Here is a 14638-nt window from a genome sequence, read left to right as displayed (position 1 = left end):
AGCCTGATCTAACTAGCTAGCAGCTATATCACCCTGTGCCTTTTAACTGGCAGCCCACTGAAGGTCAGCAGGTGAGAGCCTGGCCAATAACTGTATGGAAGACCTCCTGGGAAAGCTAAGGTTGCTGCTGGAAGAGGTGTTAGTGGACCAGTAGGGGGTGCTCACCCTGCGGTTCATGTGGGTCCTAATGCTCCAGTTTAGTGATGGGGACACTACTATAAAAATGCACTGTCCTTCAGATGAAACGTAAAACCGAGGTCCTGACTCTCTGTGGTAATTAAAAATCCCAGGCATTTTCTAAAAAAGATTAGGAGTGTTAACTAAAGTGTCCTGACCAAATTTCTCTCTACCCTTTGCCAATCATGGCCTCCTAATAGTTCCCATCTATGAATTGGCTTCATCACTCTGTTTCTCCTCCACACTGAAAGCCAATGTGTGGTGAATGTACTGGCACACTTTGGCTGCTGTTGCATCAACGTGGTGGGGGCTACACCTCGGCGGCAGTGGTGTGTATTTGTGTATTCAGAAATGAAAGAATATACATCGTTTATGTAATGCAGCTCTGGAGGTGTTGGTGCAGTCAGTGTGTAGAGGCTGTCAGTGGGTTTTGAACACCACTTGCATTTTAAAGATGTACAATCCTGTGCTGTGAGTGAGGGTGTAAGGAATTGGCTTACAATTCATTTTAAATATGGCGGTTTATGTTAATGGAGCTCCTCTGAAAGATCAAATACTTTGTATGTAATCATTCTGTATTGAAATGCATATCATGAAAACACCTTTAGTTGTCAGGTTAAATTAATTTCTAACGTGTACATACACACCAATGGCATTTTAGATATTCCAGAATTATGTGAAATGCGCTTTCAACTTATTCTGCATGTTTGCTATATTTGTTAGCATTATTACAAAGATGAGATCAATGCAAGTCTATCAAAATAGGATGCAGGGGGCACTACATGTGCACACTGGTAACGATTGCTTTAAACGATTTTCAAAATTTCTAACACTGCAAATATACATTTTTAGCATTACCTGTGCTCATTCCTGTTTGCAGAACTAAAAAGCATTTAGAAAATGTAACATGTCTTTGAAGTTCTATTTTAAATGATTATTCCAGCATCAACCTTTGAGTTTGATGCTGGATTTAATACTTATTTTTATATGAAGTTATTTTAAAGGCTTCTTCTTTTTCACCTGTGTGATATTTAATATCGCTGCTTCCTGCATTTACTATTCTGTAGCTCCCACTAGTTTCTGCATATTGTTTTGATCCAGTTTGAGTGAGTCAGTGTTGTATCAGCCCACCATCTCGGTCTGTGTGGTCAGCCTTCGCTAAAACCTCCTTCGCTGGCCTGTTTTCTCCCTGCCAGGGCCGATGGGAGGAGTCAGCCAGCCCATGCCTGGGCGTGTCATGCCCAGTGCCCCGCCCCCTGGTGGGCCTCCCCCTCCCAACATGCCTCCCATGATGGGACCCCGACACCCAGGAGCCCCCAATGGCATGTGTGAGTACCCCTCTTCCCCCCCTCACCTCTCACTTTTCCCCTGTGATCCCCACCTCCCATTGTCTCCTGTTGGTTTCACTGCGTTCCAGGGGAGCAAAGGAATTATCGCAGCGTTGATGTCACATCATGTTTTGGTTTCTGTGGCTTTTTTTATCACTTTTACAGTGGATGATCTGAATTGGATTTTGAATTGTTTACTTCCTTGCCTAAAAGGAAAAAAATAAATAATGTGATGCAAGTCGCAGGCATCAGAGCAGTCGTTCTCTCAATCCATTGCAATCAAAAACCAACCTTTTACACTCTACAATTTGAAATGAATGTGTCCCCATTCTTACAGACAATTGAAATCACTGGGTTCTGTGTATGAATGAAATTGCCCCAAACTAAAATATTGAATGTACGCATACTGCATTATGCTCATGATCACAAATATAAATTTCTTGACTGTAAAGCAACAGTACTGTGAGCAAAAATGGGAAAGCATTTTTTGATTTTGCTTTCTCAGTACTTTTGGAGGTACTGTAGATGTTTGAAGTAAAGGTAAATGCTGTCCGTTTTGCAGCAGAAATAGCACTGCCTGGTGATGGTAGTGCTGTGTGTAGTTGGAGCGATAGCAGTGAGCTTGTCTTCTCCCCTTTACAGATCCTACTCCTCCAGCTGGACAGCCTGATGGAATAGCACCAGCTCCAGTGGGACCTCCAGTGGCCGCTCCTTCCCGTGTGGCTGAGAATTAGGGGACACACAGCCTCTCCCCAGGACCTTCCAAAACACCGAACCAAACCCCCCTCCTTCACACATTTTCGTCCTCCAACGCCCAGTCTCCATCTGCCCCCCTGTGTGAGTGCAGTCTTTTCCAGGAGAGAGGCACACACACACACACACCCCCACCCCTACCCCGCTGCCAGCGCTCTGCTCCTTGGTGTCGGCTACAGACAGAAAGACGTTCAGACAAGCAATCATGGAAGGCTGTCTTTCTTTGCTTTTTACCCTCTCTGAAAATGTATGCTTACTGTTTCTAATAGGAATCATTTACTGACCTGCTGACAGAGGGTTTGAGTGGTGAGTAGCAGTGATAGGCGGCTTTGTAGTTCTGGTTTATTAACGGTGGAGTTTTTATCGTATGAGAGATTGAGAGAACAGCCTGGCTCAGTTTGCTTGGAGTTTTTTCTCCTACAATTTGTTGTTTTTACATTTTTCTTAATAAAACGTAAGACAGCACATAATCTGTAAGTAGGGTGTATTGTACCTCTAGAACAGGGAGTGCAGAGTGCTGCACAGTCAGAGGACTGGGATTAGGGCATTTTCTTGTCAAACCTGACAGGGCAGGGAGAGAAGAAAGACACTGTGGGTCACAGCACTACAGGATACAGCTGTCACCTTCATTCTCCTCATTTCTCTCTCCCTGTAGCTCTATTTCTGCCTCGGTCTCTCTGCTTCTCTCTGCCTGCCTGTCATCCTCTCTTTCTCTTAGTCTCTTACTTGCCCTCTTTGTCACGTTTACTGTACATGTGTTCCTTCTTCACTTACTCCTGATAATAAGGCACAGAGAGCACAGCAGTGACTGTGATGCAGGAAGGGGAGTGAGTGAGAGTGAAATCACTTTTCAGTCTGCCTTGGGTGGCGGCTGTCCGCAATTGTGTACCCCACAGGAGCAGGGAATATTTGAAGATCCTCTAAACACTTAATAGACCCTGTTTCACCTCCACGTCCCCTCCTGTCCTTGCCCTCAATCTAGCAGTAACCATAGGCATCTTTAGTCTTTCCTTTTTGACTATCTACCTCGGACCCCTGGCCCCTGGGTCTCCTCTCTGGCGTCCCCTACTGTTGATGGCTTGTCAGTAACGTGTGAGGTTTGAGCTGCATTCACACTGGCTCTGTTGGCTTAAGAAATGGATGTGTTGGATAGATTTCTTCTCCTGTAAGTCGAGGTTAATTAGAAATGTGTGCACACTTTGAAAGCAGAGGATCTATTCTCTTGCAGTGCTCATGTCATCAGGAAATATTTGATCAAGACTTTTTCTTTTGATCTTATCTTCTATATATTAGCATTAACAATGTGAATTCCCTGCTGCTTGAGATATGAGAGCAGTGATGTAGTTAAACGAGACAGCAGTGTAAACAGCACTTTTAATGAGCTACTAAGAGGCCGTCTTACACTGATGATACTGCTGTGTACACTACATAGCAACAAGCCACCTGGAGACACTGGACAGATCAATAATAATGCAAAAGGATTCTAATGTTCCCTATGCAAAATGGCAGACAAGTTGCCAAACGAGCTCTCATACATTAAAAAAAAATTAGTAGGAATTGATGAGCAAGAAACTAGCAGTTGCTCAATGCAAAACTTCTCAGCTGGAGTGATCTTTAAGACCGCTGCTGATACAGAGATTTTCTCTTGATTTGAAGATAATTACACTGTGGTCCCTGCAGACAGCATGACTTTCAAGTGGAGTCATTTTGCATTCCTCCACTTGCGTGTGATTATTTTGTCTTCTAATCCAGAAGGCAGATAGACCTTTGAGGTCTAAGAGTCAAGAGAACAGCCCCCACTCTGGTTTAGTGCTTTCTCTGGTCAGGCAGTGCGGTGTCTGGGTTTCTGATGGCTTACCAACATCAGCACCTCGCTGAACTGGTTTCTGACACTGCAGGCGTTTTAGCACCAAGGGTGGCGACACTTGCAAATGAGCCCAGACGTGGTGCCGGGGGTATTTTCCTCCCTCTTTGCGTGGGCTTGAGTGCATGTTGTACAGTAAACACAAGCCCATGCACACAGCCTGAAGATCTTATTTTCTAGCCCCTCCCCACCTCAACCCACCAACTTCGGACAGTATCGCAGCAGCCTGGAATGCCCTTGTCGTGTGCAGAGGTTGTTCTGTTTCATCTTCTGCTTTACTTCTGCATGCATAGGAAGCAGGGCCTAGATGGCTTAGGTGGTGTGAGGCAGTCAGTCATTCCTGCTGAGTGGAGGCCCTCCGGCCACGCTTTCCTCAGGTGACGTTACTAACAGACTGATTGCAGCAGGGCCCCCTTTCTGCTGCGCCCCCTCTCCTCCAATCGTTTTATCACAGGTAACGGGAACCAAACTGCTTTGCCCTATACATTTCCTTTAATGGCTTCTTTTTATTTTATTTTAATATTGTCTTTTTTTAAAAAAGGACTTGGCTTAGACCCACTTTCTGTTCTCAAAGTTTGTAGTTTTTCTTTTTTTTGTAATTGTCAAATTGGTACTGAGACCTTAACACTGTCAAATAAAACTTGTGTTTTGTATGAAACTGTGGGAATGATGTTGGGTTGTGGTTCATTTTCTCTTTTTTTCACCCTTCTGATGACTAAAATGTCTATATTCATGTGCAGAAAAAGACTTCTTTGCCATTACCCTTCTTTGCCTTGTTTTTAGTACCCATCTTTCACTCAGAAAGTTGTCCATTCACCTATTAAAAGTTCTCATAATTTTCTAACAGCATGTAAACAGTCTCCAAGAAGAAATGGACGTATTCTGCCCTGTCTAGGGCTGTTTACATTTCTCCATAATTTTAGTACCATCACAAGTGGAAGTATTTTCTAGTTATAAAAATGTGTAATTCCAGCTGAGAAACGGTGAGCTTCCACAGAGCAAACTGTAGTCTCTGGTGGGCAGAGCTTGGGCTCCCCTGCTTCACAGGATAGTGCCGTGGACAGCTCCACCCTCAGTGTCTACCTAAGATGAGGAAGGGATTAACCACTAAGTAAGGAGACCGTAAATCTGACTGTCATTACCTAAATCATGGCATATTGGTAAATGCCAGCACTTTTCCCTCTTTCCTAAAGGATCACGATCAAAAAAACAAAAATATGGCTGCTGTACCTTGAAATTGAATTTACTAAGTACTCAACTGAAATTCAGTCATGATTTTCCTTACCGTTTCTCCACAACATTTCAACATCAGAAAGTGCAGAGGATTAGTGTACTGTGTTTTCTAGACAGCTTGATCTGGATTATCATCTTAGTTCTTTAGTCAGAGCTGTGCTAAATGAAGCTTTCATTGTTAATAAGTGTATACACCTGTAACCTCTTGCCTTTCTTGGTAGGCATTCTAATAAGGTATTGATAAACTCTAGCATCCAGAATAAACCCTCTAGACATTAATTTCCACATATTATAGTACTCATGTCCACACATGGGTTACCATTGACTTCTGAAATTGATTTAAAAAGTAACATCATTTAAAATGTCCTACATGAGTAAAGGTGTTAAATCGCAAAATGTAGGTTTTTAGTGATGGACCTGTGGAACTCAACATGAAGGAATGCTGAAAACCTGTAAAGTAAAATCAACTTTTCTTCAAAGCAATTTTGTGTAGTTAATGGCCACTGGAGGTTATTCATAACATGACCATACATTTTTTTGTCGCACTCTGCAAAGCTCTGTCCTGGAGTGAGAGAGATGCTGAAAAATAATTAAATGTCATTATTAGTGTTATGTGAAACCTGAAGCACAGAAAATCAGTCCGTTATGTCAAACGTGTCATTTCTCAAAAAGTAAACAGAATTTCAAAAGGTTTAGCTTTGGAAAATCATTGAGTCAAAAAATAAGGCTTATTAGCTTTAACAAAGTATTATCGGTTACAGAAAAGTTCACAAAACGAGCTGAATCAGAGAAATTCATTGTACCCATTATGAAAAGTATGTTTTCTAAGCCATTCTAACTATGAAGCACTCGAAATCTACAATTTATCTTGTATTTCAGCTGCCTTGAATGCTTTTTAATTATTTGGCGGATATGCTATCACTGTGTCCTGCATAACATGTTTGTTTTTCTTTCCGGTTCCCTAAGATTAGGTTTTAAATTAAGAAGAGAACCCTCTCAGCCTCCTGGTAGGTGAAGCGTCTTCAGCCTTGTCTGCTTACCAACAGCATAGTGCTCTTATGGAAGCTGTCTCCATTATGAGAACATGATGCCAGAGGTCTTTTAGCCATTCGTGCATGTCTGTGGTTGTTTTTCAATAAGGCAATTATTATTGAAAGACAACCACAGAGTCTGGCATGGTAATTTTGCTCCATGTATCCCCTTAGTCCCTTTTCTGTTCTGCGCTTAGTTTCACGATTCTGTCATGATATGTGTGTGTCGTGCTTAACAGAGTCCTGATAAAGTGAAATCACATCATAAGAAAAAGTGAAACGACACCTTTGTTAAATCATCCTGTCACCTATCACTGTTTCTGTAGTAGACCCTGCCTGATGCACAAGACTAAGGTAACAGATAAAGATGTATTTCTGTCTCATCCATTTGTTATGGTGATGCGGTCTGGTAAAGTATCTCTTCTCAATACTGAAGATTTTTCGAAAGACTCTGTCTTGGAATCAGAGCAGGAGGATTCTTTTTTACTCGTCTTTCTTTCCTTAGCTGTGTAAGATAAACTCACAATAGGTTTTTTTCGCTGAACATGGGAAGTGAACATCAGTTCATCATAGATACCACACTGTGCAGTAATAAATTTCTCTCTCTCTTACTCAAAAGCAGAGCATAAGGACATAGTTATCCATTCTCCAGTGTTTCAGCTGAAACAGACAAGCCTGGTGTGGATATCTACTGGTTACTTTTTTAACCTGATAACTGATTCAACTGGTTTGTACACAGTAGCTGAAATGCACATTTTTGATCTTTGAGACCTCGGATGACGAGTTTATAGAAGTAATAATGCTAGAATCCTAGCTATGTGTAATCTCACTAATCCTAATATTTTACTAATCCACTAATATGCAATCTTTCATATTGAAGGCTTCTCAGTATACCAAACATGAGGGAGGTCTCTTCTGTCTTCGCAAAGGGAAAAGGGTATGTTTTAATACCCATGAGACCAAAAAAATCCCTTTCACTCCATCAGTAGGGGGGAACAAAAGAAAAAACAGCCCCATTTGGTGTTTTTAACAAGCAAAGCTGCAAAATGTGTTCTTGTGGACATCCTGGGAGCCGATGAGATCTGAGAGCTGCTTTAACCCCTGACTGATTAAATCAGGCACTTGATGGAGCTGGGCACCAGTGTCGACAGAATCTTTTCCACATGTTCACATGGTTTGTTTTTCAGCACACATTTTTTTTTTTACTTCCGTTGGGTTAGCCTTTTGGTGGCTTTGCAACACATTGAGAGTTTTCCAAGAGCTGAAAAAAGACGTGATCCTAATACTTGCTGTTTAAAAGATGTCTTTATACCCCACTTCCCCACAGTGTCATAAGGTGGAGAAAAACACTTGGTTCTGTACACTGGGTGTCATGTCCACACAGGACATATGGAACCACCACTTCAGCTGCAGGTGTCCCAGTCTGTTTATACTGCGCTTGTTCTATAAGGGTATTTAAACCCGTTTGGGACACAAGACATTTGTTTGTGTGTGTCCCAATTTGGTCTTATTTCCCTCCCCCTCACAGGCAGTTTTGTGCCGAGCTGTGGTGAGGATCCTTGTCTTGTCTCCTGCCAGTTCCGTTAGGCCCCATTAGAGAATAATGAGCAGAGCTTTTTTCTGTTGCTGCTCTCGTTATTCCCCTGCCCTGGCTGCACACACACATGAGGGCTGCGTGTGGTCAGGCTCTCACAGGAAGATAGGCTGCTGGTGCTGCCAGCATTCAGAGAGCTATCAACCCAAGACACACATAAAGAAGCACTGTTGAGCTACCTGATCTGTCCCGCGGTCTGTCCGTTGCTCAAAGTTCTAGCCTGTTGATCTGTCGGGCTCCACAATTACTGTCCTGTTGCCCAATCTTGTTAGATCTCAGAGCCCAGCAAGGTTGGGTCAGGTCAGTACTGGGAAACCCCCATAGAAATCCATGTTGTTACTGTAGCTCCCTCCCAGTTTTCCAGCTGTGCTGTTGGAAAGCATGTGCAGCAGAGCTTTATTAAGACATGGGAGATGTACAATCTAATGGGACCTAAAGCTCTGAACTAATTCATACGTTCCATAATTAATCTGCTTGGGGCCCCCCAGCCCCGCTTTGCCAAGACTGCGCTAATTCTGCCATGATGGATGAACTCATAATTTTGTAATTCAAGCGTGTCTCTCTTGTCTTTTCTGGCTCTCTAGGTCTTGTCCTCTCGTGTCTGTAGTCTCCCCTCTTTCTTCTCGGCCTCTTTGTCTTTATCTGTATTTCTCTCTCCCTTCCCGCGCTCTGCTCTTTTCCTGTAAAGACACGCATCAGGAGTTGGAAAAGTTCTGATTCAGCGGCGTCCAGGTTCTGGTGTGACCCCCTGTACCGGCTTCGCTCCTCGGCGCCGGAGGCCAGTGTTAAAAGGCCGGAGCTGAACAGAAAGAAAAACACAGAACCAGGCATTCGCAATGCGTCTTACACAAACACACATCCTGAAATCCCCTCCCATCACCACTTCCCTATCATTGCTCCATGGCTCCACTGCCACTGCAGGGAAGAGAGTGGTGAGAAAGATGGCTTTTACAGAGACAGGGACCACAGTGAGGAGGTCACTCTGCCCGCAAGCCGGAGGGAGGAGGGCAAGAGCTGATCACTGTAGTGATAGAGATAAAGACATGACAGTCAACAAGGGAATATCTTTCAAACTGCTTTTCTGTTTGCCAGAATACAAAGATAGATAGGATAACTTTTATGAAAATCTGTTAGTGAACAAAATTAATAGACGACACTGGTGTGTACGCTTACACTAGAATGCAGTTGTACTGTTTTAACATGTAACATGCGGTCCTGTGCAGTAGTGATGCTGTTGGACAAATTATATTCCATTATGGCTGACATGCAGGTTGTGATATGAGACTGAGCCTCTGAACAGGAGACCTCAGGGAGAGAGCAGGTCCAGATGGGGTTGATGTCTCTCATACGGGATTAGATTTTTTTCGGTATTCAATACAGTACAGTCATCTCCTAAACCTTTCACCTCAAACCCATCGCATGTAAATCAAAGGTTTTTCACCTGTGCCTAGAATGTGACCTTGGATCATCTATTTTTTTACAGTTAAAAGCAAAAGTATTCAGTGCTGTTTTTGATGTTTTCCTAGTTTAGATACTCTCCCTTACACAGTAAAACAATGCTAGCTTTCTTCACAGTGGCTGTGAAAATTAATTGAATTCATTATGAGTCGGACCAGGTGGTTGTGTGCCCTGTAGGTTAAATTTTAAAAAAATCACACAGAGCTTGTGCGCGTTGTGCAGGTGGAATCTGTCTGCAGTGGTGGGTTTCTGAGATGAGTCCAGTGAGGAACAGCTTCCACACTCACCCCAACCCCCAGGAAAGAGCGGACAGGTCACTCTGAGAGGACGCTGTGTTTTATTCAATGTCACAGGAGTTTTTTGAGTCAGTTGCGTTTTGAAAAACCAAGATAGGGTGACTGCTTTTCAAATTGTTTTGTGGCCCATTGTTTTTTAATCCTAGTCCACATACCCCAATACCAGTCCAGGCTTTTTTTTTTTAATTTTGTTTTTAGATGGAGTGAGTTTGTAAATGTACAGTATATGTGTTTTTTTGGAGGTTGGTGCTGCACCAACTGTGATATAACTGTGATATAAAGCTAAACCTGTTGTATGAGCGACTCTCACTTAGAGAAACCTTTAAATCAAGATGTGCCTGATTCTGAATTCAGGAAACAGTTCTAAAGTATTTCAGCTGTTTGTAAGCACTTTTTAATGGTTTATTTGGAGGATTAGCTATCACAGTGCCCTGCATAGCACAATAGTTTTGCCAATAGAAGGTGTGTGGATTTACTCACAGAATGCCTGGCTGAAGAGATGCCTTGCTCTGTAGTGAGAATTATGTGCTACTTCACATTGTTTCCGACACTAGATAGAGGACTGCACTGTACTAGATAGAGAATTGCAAGAAAGGACTGAGGAGATGCTGAGACACCACAGTGTGCTCTGGTGCTGCTGGTTTCACTGATGTTCTCGGAGCAGGACACCTGACTGCTACCGGATGCCTGTGTTTCTGAATACCACCTGTCACAGCAATCAGCCCAGATGGTGCTGAGCAGCGTGTCAGTGTGTCTCATTTCCTAGGGCAAAGTCTCCACTCTCACAGCTTCCAGAAGCCTCTCTGACAAATGAAAGGTTACTCTCCACAGCGGTGAGCTAGGAGGCTGTGAATCCACCGGGAGGGCAGAGGACTTGAGGGAAACAATGTCAAAACACCCACCCACGAAGGAGCAACATTGGCAACACTGTAATCCCTTAAATTCAGACACTCTGTTCTCCAGTTCTATTTACTTCCTTAGCCTTTTAATTCTCCTATCTGTGTTTGTCTAGAGTAGACTGCCCACTATGCACCCAACATACGCATGCATGCTTACAATACAAAGCCAGATTTTACCTCCAAGCAGCCATAGAACCTTAGAGGTTTCCTCAGTGTAAGCCATTGGGATCTCCTGCTCTGCTCTGCACCACAGTAGCAACAAGATTAAGTTTGCTGTAGAACTCTGCTCTGAACATCTAAGAATAACAAGAGGAGGACATTTGTCCCACCTGACATGTTTGGTAGATAATAGCTTATTGATCCTGTTCAATACAGATACAGAAACATATGCGTCTAATGGTAGACAGCAAAAGATACCTGAATGATTTAAAGGAAAACAAGAATAATGTAATGAAGACAAATCCCATTGAAAGAAACAATAGTTGTTTAATGGGTAGTATGAAATAATTAATAGCCGAGCACTGATGTTCTTCAGTAAGGACAGACTTCAGGCACTGCCCCTGGTGTTCTCTCCTGGACAGTGTCAGTCTATGAAGGTGTCTTCCCCCTGCTGCTCATCTTCTTGGTGTGCTGTGTGAGCTGGGTGTGAGGGGTGGGGTTCTAGTATCCAGTAGCTCTCTGTCTCTCCCTCTCTTCTTTCTGCTGACAGCCTGGGCAGGGTCGATTCTGAGAAAGAAACACCAATTTAGATAAACGAATCCATTCTTTCTCAAAAGTCCCAGCATAAACAGACTCTTCCATAGCTTTATCTGGGATAAAAACTTGCAAACATTAAATGACATAATATTTTTAGTGACCAAGCTTAATTTGTGGTCAGGTGATTGAAAAGAGTATAATGGAATTATGCTCAGTCTCAGACTTGGCTCAGAAGGGACTTAATTGAAATATAACTTTAGTAAAATTCATATATTTTTTAAAGTATCAATCCCTGAAGACAACTTGAAAAGGACTGGTTATGTATTATTGTTTATTACCTGCATATGTTCCCCCTGTCCTATTCTCTATCTTGCATGTGAGAGTGGGAGTCATCCTGTGACTGAACTGTTTGTGTTCCATTGAGGTGCAGTTACTGTATACCAGACTGACTCAATGGACTCTGACCTGTTTCTGTGTGAGACGCCTCTTGATCCAGACCAGGACACAGCACAGGAGGTGAAGGAGCCCACTGTGCTCCACACACAGATGGCAGCCTGCCCTCACTGTCTCTGTGGACAAGGGGTCCAGGGTCCTGATCATCTGGGCCCAGCTCTCAGAGCTCTTCCCCTGGGCTGCACTGGCGGCAGCTTTGGGGTCAAAGGCCAGTTTTGGTCCACTGGGTTCCTTTCCTTTCCACTTGCTGACTTGAATCTATAAAAATAGTAATAAATCTGAATAGATTTAAATCAGAAAGGATATTAGGAAAATAGTCATGCAGAATGTGATTTGTCCCAGAAAAGAAGATGTACTGTTGAGGGTATTGTTCAAGTTATCTTGTTAGAAAATAGCTTCTATGTTATGTTTTTTTACTCTGCCTTTGAAGCATAAGAGAAGTTATGTGGCCTGCTATCTCCTACCACTGTATCTTCCACTGTGAACTGTCCAGTCTCCTGTCTGTCCTTCTCCAGCCCCCACAGCTCCTCCTCCTGTCTGATCAGCAGTTCAGCCTCAGTGGGCACCAAGCGGAGCTCTACAGAGACTGGGACACTCTTTTCATTAGCAAACTGCCCTCCCCACACTAGGAGCCCAAAAGCTGCCAGTAGACTCTTCACAGCCTGCATCCTCTCAATATGATAGCCAGACACTAAATGCCCAGTTTACCTCTGGGTTCCTGCTTTTAAAAGATTGGAACCTTCATGTCAAGGGTTCTGATGACATCACAAGAGGGGTGAATTGTGAACAGCATGAAGATGTAGCTGTTGTCATGGTGACCGAATATACTGACAGCAACACTGAGTTTATCCCAGAGCACTTCAAACCAGACAGGATTACTAAAACATTAGAATATATAATTTTTTCAGTCCCTATCATTTTCAAAGATGTTGTCCATGATATTTGTATTCATTGGTATAAAACAGATCACGTGTCAGTTATAGTGCATTGAACATCATAAGCATTCTAGTGGACACAAGAGTAGCACAGAAACAGTGAGAAACAGTTTCCAGTGAGAAGGTTCTCTTCTCTTTTTCCAATCTGGTAACAAGTCCTCACGTTATTAGCCAGACTGGAGTTATGATGAGCATTTGCATGTAAGTATAGTACAGCTATTGGATTTTATCGGGTTAGTTAATTGAACACACATTTGCACTTACAATGGGGACTGGAGAGCTTTGTATACAGAAGGGTACTTCCTGAAGCAATCTGAGTGCTCTACCTTCCCCAGGAGCATCATTCCACCCAGGATTTGAACCCATAATCCACAAGCCTCCAGTCTGGAGTTCAGAGATCCAATCCACTAATACACACTGCAGCTGTAATATGGAGTGTGTTTCACTTCATATTATAGGGACATGAGACATGTTACAGACAAGAGGATGCAATTTGGACTTTCTAGCTTTATTGTTAATTGATCCAAGGAACTCATCCAACTGTTTCTTGAAGGGATCCGGGGTAACGGCTTCAATTACGTCTTGGCAGCCGGTTCCATACTCCCACAACCTTTTGTGTAAAGAACTACCTCCTGTTCCTAGTTTTTTATGCACCTTCACAGTTTTCACTTGTGCCATCTGGTTCGTGTTGTAATATTTACTTTAAAGAAGTCCACATATATTCTAATATTTATTTGCCTCCTTTATTGTTTTCCTACATTAGCTAGAAGATGTGAACAATGTCAACATAAATACCTAGGTCTTTTACATAAGTAGACTCTTCCAGCACAATGTTTCACATTTAAGACTTATAATTTGTTACTAACTGCATGGAAAACCCCACACTTGACTACAGTAAATGTCATCTGTCTGTCTTAAATCTTATCTAAATCTTGGTGAAGATTTTGCGGTTTCTACTTTGTTTCCTTCTATTTTGGTATCATCTGCAAAGATGATGATTTTACGAAGTGCTAGAATCAAAATTAAGATTGGGTAACACAGTGATCCTTAGTACAGCAATTTCCCTCATGTTATCAATAAAGTATCTATCTATCTACAGATACCAGTGGTACAACTCTAAATAATCACTCCAATTTCTCCAATATCTGCACTCTGTTTTCAATCTATTAACCATTAATCCAAATACACACATTTCCATAAACCACCACCTATAAAACACTTAATCTTGTATGAGGTACTTTAGCAAAAGCTTTCCGCAAATATAAAAATGCTATATTATATAAGCTCTCATTATTATTGCTGCTTGCTCAAAGAAGTCTAACAAAAAAGTTATACTTTTCCTAAATCCATTTTAACTACTGGGATCTTATTTGCATTTACATGATCATTTAGTTGTAGTTCAAATAGTTGTTTACATGTAATAGAAATCAGACTTTTTTGGTATGCAACTACTTGTTTGAGATATTTGCTTACTTGGATACTTGTCACTCTTTTTTATAGATTGGCAGTACATGAACAATTTTCCAGTCCCTGGGTACTACTCCTGCCTTAAGTGACTGTTGGAAGAGTTGTGTCGTTGACTTTTCAATAACATCTGTTTCCTTGAGTACAATTGGTAAGATACCATCGGCCCTGGAAATTTACTCGTCTTGAATGTTTCTAGAATCCAAAACACGTTTTACTCGTCTGTGTTGATACAATTGAGACATGGTGTTGATTTTTTCTTTTCTGAAGTTGTGAAATAGTCTTTTTTTACATCAGCCATTTCCTTTCCATTGTCTAGTTTCCTATCATTGTCCCGGAGACAATTTACTTCATCCATAACAGTGCATTTGCTGTTAACTAAACTTATTTAGTTATTTTGGCCTCAATCACAAGATGCAAAAACTAAATAAGACAGGAGAGATATATGGAGCTTTCC

General features: G+C 42.1%; 1 protein-coding gene and 1 long non-coding RNA gene across 3 annotated transcripts in view; one reads left to right on the top strand and one right to left on the bottom strand.

Moving 5' to 3' along the window:
- Positions 1–4780, top strand: part of smarcc1a (SWI/SNF related BAF chromatin remodeling complex subunit C1a) — a 34815-nt gene extending 30035 nt beyond the window's left edge. For both annotated transcript variants that reach the window (XM_015357156.2, XM_006635664.3), the window contains exons 27-28: positions 1374–1505; positions 2148–4780. In XM_015357156.2, coding sequence (XP_015212642.1) covers positions 1374–1505; positions 2148–2239 — 224 coding nt within the window. In that variant the 3' untranslated portion in view covers positions 2240–4780. The remainder of the gene's footprint in view (positions 1–1373; positions 1506–2147) is intronic.
- Positions 4781–11099: 6319 nt separating this feature from the next.
- On the bottom strand, positions 11100–12490 carry LOC138241628 (uncharacterized). The gene is made up of 3 exons (XR_011190887.1): positions 12247–12490; positions 11795–12040; positions 11100–11359 (listed from the first exon to the last, which is right to left on the bottom strand). It is a non-coding gene; the product is annotated as an uncharacterized lncRNA (long non-coding RNA).
- Positions 12491–14638: the final 2148 nt, after the last annotated feature.

The sequence above is a fragment of the Lepisosteus oculatus genome, chromosome 10, assembly GCF_040954835.1.
Source record: "Lepisosteus oculatus isolate fLepOcu1 chromosome 10, fLepOcu1.hap2, whole genome shotgun sequence".
Classification (NCBI taxonomy): Eukaryota; Metazoa; Chordata; class Actinopteri; order Semionotiformes; family Lepisosteidae; genus Lepisosteus; species Lepisosteus oculatus.
Note: the sequence above shows the minus strand (reverse complement) of the source record. Positions and strands in the feature narration are given on the sequence as shown.